Source organism: Solanum dulcamara, chromosome 3 (genome assembly GCF_947179165.1).
Source record: "Solanum dulcamara chromosome 3, daSolDulc1.2, whole genome shotgun sequence".
NCBI classification, from domain to species: domain Eukaryota; kingdom Viridiplantae; phylum Streptophyta; class Magnoliopsida; order Solanales; family Solanaceae; genus Solanum; species Solanum dulcamara.
This window is the reverse complement of record NC_077239.1, coordinates 7,049,303-7,056,484: the sequence shown is the minus strand read 5'-3', so window position 1 is coordinate 7,056,484 and position 7,182 is coordinate 7,049,303. Positions and strand designations below refer to the sequence as shown.

Here is a 7,182-nt window from a genome sequence, read left to right as displayed (position 1 = left end):
TAACTTGTGGGTTATGAACTGAATTTATGCTTCTAACAATATAAATTATGTAGAAATTAAAAGACATAACTTGTTATATCTTATAACACATAACTAGTATAATATTACGATACGAAAAAATAATTTTTTACGTTGAGAGTTTCTTTTTTTTTTTTTTTAAATATCAAGGATATTTTTGATTACCTTTTTATTATTTAAAGTGAACACAAATTAAAGATCACCACAAAATTAATTTATGTGATAGTATTTGATTTAGCACGATAAACTTTGTTATATGTACATTGACTTCTCTCTCTATATATAGCTGTACGCTTTCACATTCCCACTCAAACGCGCAGTGCAAACTCGATTCTGCACTGTAGAGCCCCAAATGGCGGCAGTCCAAATCGGGTTCGACAGTGAAAATCAAGAACCAAAACCCAACGTTATGTATTTAAACTACAGGCGAATGCCAGCTGTAATCTTTTCGAAGAAGTATTGGGATTGGGATAGCATGGTGGCTGTATGTAAACTTACAATGGTTGGAAAATTCGTCATACCTAAACCAAAGATGACTAAAATTCGTGTTAGTTTCAAGGCGAAAATCCCTCTTAAAGGGGTAGTGAAAATTAGGTCTTACGATTCTTACCATGTGTTTCTTGATTTCACCAATGAAGAGGATTATGAATCTGTTTTGTTGAAAGAGAAGGTAGTTGTTGCTGGTGCACTTATGGAGGTTTTTCGGTGGACCCCAGAGTTTCATGATCAATTTGTGAGTGTTGCTGCTGCTTTAATTTTATTAATGGATATTTGTTTGATTACTGAATTATGATATCAGAAATAGGTTTTTTTTTCTATTTGGTATGGAGAAAATCAATCGTTTTTTGGTATTTGATAAGTAGACAGAAAAAATAAACTATATATATATATATATATATATATATATATATAATCTAGACAAATATTATAGGGTTGGTGGGGTCGTGGGAGAAAGGGCTGAGAGGTGGGGCAGGGGGATAAGTGGGGCACGAAGGTCGAGTAGGAGGTGGGGTGGAGTGAGTGTTCAAGGTGGGTAGGGGTGGAGGCACTATGGCCTGTGGGGGTGAGAGGTGGGGTAGGGGTAGGCAATGACTGTAATGGTGGAGTCCGAATTTTTACTAAAGGGTTTAAAATACGAAGAAGTAAACAAATGAAGAAGTCGAAGGAGGTTCAACATCTATTATATATATAATTTTTTTTTTAACTATGTATAAAAAATGTAATTTTTCCGCCAAAGGGGATGAACCCCTCGGCCCTACCTGGCTCCGCCTCTGAATGGGTGGGAGGTGGGATGTGTGTGGGGTTGGGGGTTGGGTTTGGCCAAGAGGTAGGGATAATGGGGGTGAGGATGGAGAGTAGACAATCAACATTATCTTGAATTTGTGAGTGTTGCTGGTGCTCTCGTGGAGGGTGGGGTCGTGACCTCATGGGAGGAAGGGGTGAGAGGTGGGGCAGGTGGGTTGTGGAGGAGGGCGATGAAGTGGGGCACGCGGTGCGAGTAGGGGGTGGGGTGAGTGTGCAAGGTGGCTAGGGGGTGGAGGCACTATGACCTGTGGGGGTGAGAGGTGGGATAGGGGTAGGGGAGTGCTATGACGGAGTCAAGATTTTTATTAGGGGTTCAAAATATGAACATGTAAACACATGAAGCTATGTATAAATAATGTAATTTTCCAGCAAAAGGAGGTTCATGGGTTCTGATGAACCCTTCGGACCTACATGGCTCCGCCCTTGGATGGGTGGGAGGCAGGGTGTTTGTGGGATGGGGAGTTGGGTTCGGCCAAGAGGTAGGGATAATGGGGGTGAGGATGGAGAGTAGACAATCAACATTATCTTGAATTTTGGAAGGACTTGTTTTCTTAAAAATAATACTTATCAAAATCTTTTGACCAATCAAACAGGAGAAAGTTGGAACTTCTCCTCCATACCAAATACACCTTCAATTGAACCTATTTGACTGGACGAGATGTTAAACATGTCTCTACATTTGTGTGGTTTTCTTACAAGACTTCTGAAACTTGTGGTATTAGATATGACATAACATTTGTGTTGCTATAAGAAAATGTCAATAAAGGTAAAACGAGGAGCTTAAGTTTAATTCTTTTCATATTTAGAAAGGGTTATCTTTTGTTGAACTAACTAAAACGGAAATATGATTACATAAACTTGAAAGGAGGGAGTAAAATATTTGTTTTAAGCAAGGAAGGGTAAAGTATTGTTGGTCCCAAGTAAAGTATTGTTGCTTGAGTGATTTTTATTTTTAGAAAGGAACTCTACCTGTTTGAATTTGAAGCTTCACTAAGTATAGTCTGTCTATAGCTGTGGCGGAACCAAGAATTTATAGTATGAGATTCCTGAGAAAAATATGTCACATGTGATAAAAACCTATGACCTAAAGCAATTTTTGCACCCTCTTTGCCACTTTTTCCTCATATGCAGAGCAATTATACGTTTGCTTGGAAATGTTATATTGCAATTATAGGAGATGATGGACTAAAGAACTTTTTATGTCTTGAGCTTTAGTATTTACAGTTGTTGCACCGTCTTTGGAGTGAAAACTGAGGTTTTTAATTATTGACACCAATAGTGCAGTTTCTATGATGTATTAGACAATTGCATATATTGCTATCGTACTGCCTAGCTTTTGCTTTCTTTGGAGATTTCATCGTTGAGCTTGACTGTAAAAGGTTTCTTTATGCAGAAAGGTGGTGATCATTGGGAAAATATGTTGTAGTAATGCAATATAGAAATCTATCAACAAAATAAGTTAATGCAATATAGAAGAAGTAAATGTTGTTAAATCATCTGTCATTCTTGGGTACCTGCCTACCAACAAAGATCTAAAAAGTTAAAGAATCAAATGAAAGAGAGGTAAAGAGAAAAATGACTGGGCTGGGATAAATTTAAACGTTGTAGCCTTTTGTCAACCAGTTTGTGCTGAAGCTCTTAGTTCACAATTTTTGCCTAAGTTCTAAGGAGGTTAGTGAAAATTCTTGTTCTTTTTGCTTCCTGAAGAAAGTGAATAGTGTATTGATGTAATTTTTCGTGGTTACCTTGCAATGCAGAGAGAAACATTTGCTGTTGTGGAGCTAGATAATACCAAAAGAGATGAACATATTGGTGGCGGAAATGAGTACGGGACAGAGGAGTCTGACTCAGTAGATTGTGTCCCAGAAGTAACTCTTTCTGATTCCGAGGACAGAGTTGCAAGTCCTATCAAGTGTGAAACCTTTAAATTACATTCTTCCGTGGGAATTAGTTGCAGTGGGTTTAGTGGCCTTTCATCTGCTCCATACGGAATTACTGGAAGAATTCCTTCTGTTATGTATGAAAGTTCATCAATGTGTTCCACAGACTCAGTTTTTTTAAGGGAGACTTATTTGAACCACTACAATCAAAAGTCATGTAGCAGGTAATTGTTTCTCCCATTCATTTTTGGCATCCAGATTTGAATATCTTTTGATAATGTCTATATGATGGTTCTAATTCCTGGTGCTTTGACATTTCAGAGAGTGGAAGTATGGAAACAAGTCAACTAGTGAAGTAGCTGATTTGGCTTGTGAAGCACTTAGTCAGCCATTATATGCTCTTTCAATTGTCGAACGCCATGAGAATCAGAAATCAAGACCTCCAATCGAAGTGCAACATTCGACCTATATAGGACACCCAACAGTAACCTTTCCAAGGAACTATGGTGAAAGCTTAGTATCTGATTATAAGCTTACTTTGATTGGGAATTTCTCCTATAGGAGGCCAAAAATGAAAGATATTCGGGCTGATTTCAGAGCGCAGAACCCTCTGAATGGCCAAGTAAAGATTAGGAGTTGTACATATCGGCAAGTATTGCTTTTATTCACCAATGAAGAGGATTACTACACTGTTTTGTACAAGAGAATGTTCATCGTTGCTGGTGCCCTCATGCAGATTTCCTGGTCGTCTCCAGATTTCCACCATGAAGTAGTGAGTACTTTATATCTTGTTTGGGTACATCTATTGTTTTTATCATGGCACCTCTTCTAATGGGAAGCTCTGTCATAACCGGTGGCTCCCATCGGAAAAGCTTTAGCCTTAGTCTTTTGCATGTCTATGGTTTTTGATTTTGCCTGGATATGATATCTGAACCTTTTTTATGTACAGTTTATCACATATATTTATGTGAGGATACCAAGACACAGTTCGGCAAGAGGTTTTGTCTAGTAGAAGACTTACTACAAAACCAGACTACTTCGTGTCTGTGCTCTAGTATTTACTTTTGGTGCAATATCTTTGGTTTGGATATTTTGTTTCAGTTATTTTTAAAGCTAATATATCATCAGGCGTAGTTCCTTGGTGGCTTATTTTATTAATATAATAATAATAACAAAAGCTCCAATAAGAAAGCACAAGTAAGGGAGGCCAGGCCTTACCTTACTGTAGTGGTGTCAAAGGTGCTCTTAAAGCACACTTATGCCTTGATGTGAGGCGCAAAACATGTTGAGCACTTCGCCTCGCTCAAAGGCTCTAAGACATACTTTTCCTTGCCTATGAGTGCAATGCTAAAGATGTGACATTAAACAATTGATATTTTACTTTATCATAAAAAAATTTAAATTTCTTTTTCCATATATTTGTTGTTCATACTTATAATTATTAATCTTGGACTATACTATATCTTTGTATTTTTTCACCATTTGCGGATTTTTTCATTAAAGCTCCACTTTAATTGCGTGTTGTGCTTAAAGCTAAAGGACCTTATTGCTCTTCTGCGCTTTTCGCTTTTGATAACAATGTATGAATCATAGTTAGATTGGTGGCTTATTAGCTTTAGTTGTTGGCATCATAGTGTAATTTCTGTGAGGTTTTCGACAATTGAGCATGACTGATAAAAATCACTGCTTATGCAGAAACAGAATATTCATCCTGATTTCAGATTAAGTGATGCAAATCCTGTTAATTGGGATACAGACACCTCTAAGCTGCATCCTTATATAAATGGCCTTTCAGCCCCTGCTACAGATGAAAAGCCCATGTCACTACAAGTGTCTGCCGTGTCCCAATGCTTGAGTGTTCCTTCAATACGTCCACAATTACCATTATTGGCTCATTTAGTAAGCGTAGCTGGTCGATTGTGTGCTGATCCTTTAATAACTCCAGGTATTTATGTTCCTCTGTCTTATCCAAAAGGAATTGTGGGCAGTCCTATTTTTGGAAGAAACGAACAAGTTGGCCGTGGAAGCACCTTTCCCAGCTCTACCCTAGCCCTGGATCAGCACAGTCTTGCTCAGCAGCATAACCAACTCAATACATATAAAGAACCAAATATGACTGCCAGGATAGCACAATTACAACCACCATCAACAGCCTCAGTAAGTGACACTACCAGCTCAATCCGATACCGAGAATGCCTCAAGAATCATGCTGCAAGCATGGGAGGACATGTTGTTGATGGATGTGGAGAATTCATGCCTAGTGGAGGAGAAGGAACCCCAGGAGCCGTGAAATGTGCAGCTTGTAATTGCCACCAAAATTTTCACAGGAAAGAGATTGATGATCACCAACAGATGGCCGACGTTGGGTCACATTCTACGTTCAGTCAACCGGAAAATAATAGCAGTTGTGGTGCTATACAAAAACAAGCCCCGATTTCTCTTCCTAAACAGCAGCTGCGGCAGTATCATCATAATTACAGTAATAGCTGTTCTCCTAGTTCAGTGGTTAACTCTTCACAGCCTATTTCTCAACCACCCTCGCCTAAATCTGGTCCGGTATTTTCACAACAGGGCTTGGAAAGAACAGAACCTAGTTCTATTCGACCAAGCTATTCATATGAAATGGTTAATCACGACACCATGCAGATTGGAAAGCAACGGGAGTATTCATGGAGGGACAGCAGCAGGAATAAATCACGAGATCATCCTTTCATACGAAATGAAAATTGGAATTTTGACATTTTCAAGCCTTTAAACACTAGAACCCCATCAGAGTTTCCAGCCTGCCCGTCTAGGTGCCAGTCGCAGAGTGTGTTCGCTGATGAATTTCCACATCTTGACATCATTAACAACTTGCTACGTGAAGACAATGGAAGTGGACGGACTTTGATGTCCAACTCAGGCTTTCAGAGGTTAAACAATGGATAATCACACCATCAGACTGCGCATTTCACTTATCCGAGTGATATTGATATGTTTACAGGTCTAGGTCCCTCAACAAGTTCTTTAAGGCTCGAGCGTAGTCGCTCTGGTCTTCAGATTTGGAATGATTCTTCCCTTCTTTGTTACCTTTGCCACCATCCCTGATATGGGTTGGCATTTCATTAGAGCTGAAGTATGTTAATAGCTCCTTTTTGTGCAAATGTTATTTAGATGGCAATACTATTTTGTCATTTGATTGGGAAGTGGTAGTGGCAATACTGTTTATGGGATTAAGGTAATCCTTATACGCTGGTTGATGCTAATTTATGCATTTTATTTAGTTAATATTTGCATATAGCTTAATATGATAAACAAGAGCAGGGGTGGATCCACAATATCAGGTGTGAGTTCTCGAGAATCTAGTAACTTTTGCCTGGACCTCGTGAGGTCCGGGCAAATATGTGAATGTGAATGAAATTGAAGTATGTTTTTTCTAAAATTTGTGAATGTGAATGAAATTGAAGTATGTTTTTTCTAAAATTGTTACCGTAATTGCGCTATACTGTATAGTAGTAGCAATTTTTGAGTATGGTTTTCTTAAAATTGGAGTAATTGAAGCAATATATGGAAATTTTGTCACTACACTATATTACGTTTAATTATGTGACCATCTTATATAAGAATTTGAGGTGTTATGAGATGACACTTTTTATTTGCTTAATTACAATGAGAATATTTTTCTTTTTATGTGTGCATTGAGATTGACTTAAGACATTTGCCTATTAATATCAATTTTGAACTATGTAATCATCTCATTTAAATATCAAAGACAAGATCTAAATGCATGTTTATTTACTTAATTATGTCTTTCAACATGTTTTGTTACGCACAACATAACTTTTTTCTTGAGTTCAACACATTTCGTGGATGGGTGATGTTGGTGAAATACTCTCTAACCAGTCAACAACCAGAAAAACTCTCGCGGGGTCACTGAATGAAGTCCTCCGTTTCTTTCAGAGGTGCTGATCCGCAGCGAGGCAGAGATGACTAAGTGACA

The 7,182-nt window shown here is 38.2% G+C and overlaps 1 protein-coding gene across 2 annotated transcripts; it reads left to right on the top strand.

The window, feature by feature from the left end:
• Nucleotides 1–337: 337 nt before the first annotated feature.
• LOC129882343 (uncharacterized) lies at nt 338–6,465 on the top strand. 2 transcript variants are annotated; one of them, XM_055956596.1, is made up of 5 exons: nt 338–751; nt 2,947–2,994; nt 3,081–3,427; nt 3,525–3,975; nt 4,899–6,465. In XM_055956596.1, exons 1-5 carry the CDS (start codon nt 371–373, stop codon nt 6,129–6,131), a joined length of 2,460 nt encoding a protein of 819 aa, XP_055812571.1. In that variant the 5' UTR covers nt 338–370; the 3' UTR covers nt 6,132–6,465. The 2 variants fall into 2 exon arrangements, with proteins under 2 accessions (XP_055812571.1, XP_055812570.1); XM_055956595.1 differs by lacking the exon at nt 2,947–2,994.
• Nucleotides 6,466–7,182: the final 717 nt, after the last annotated feature.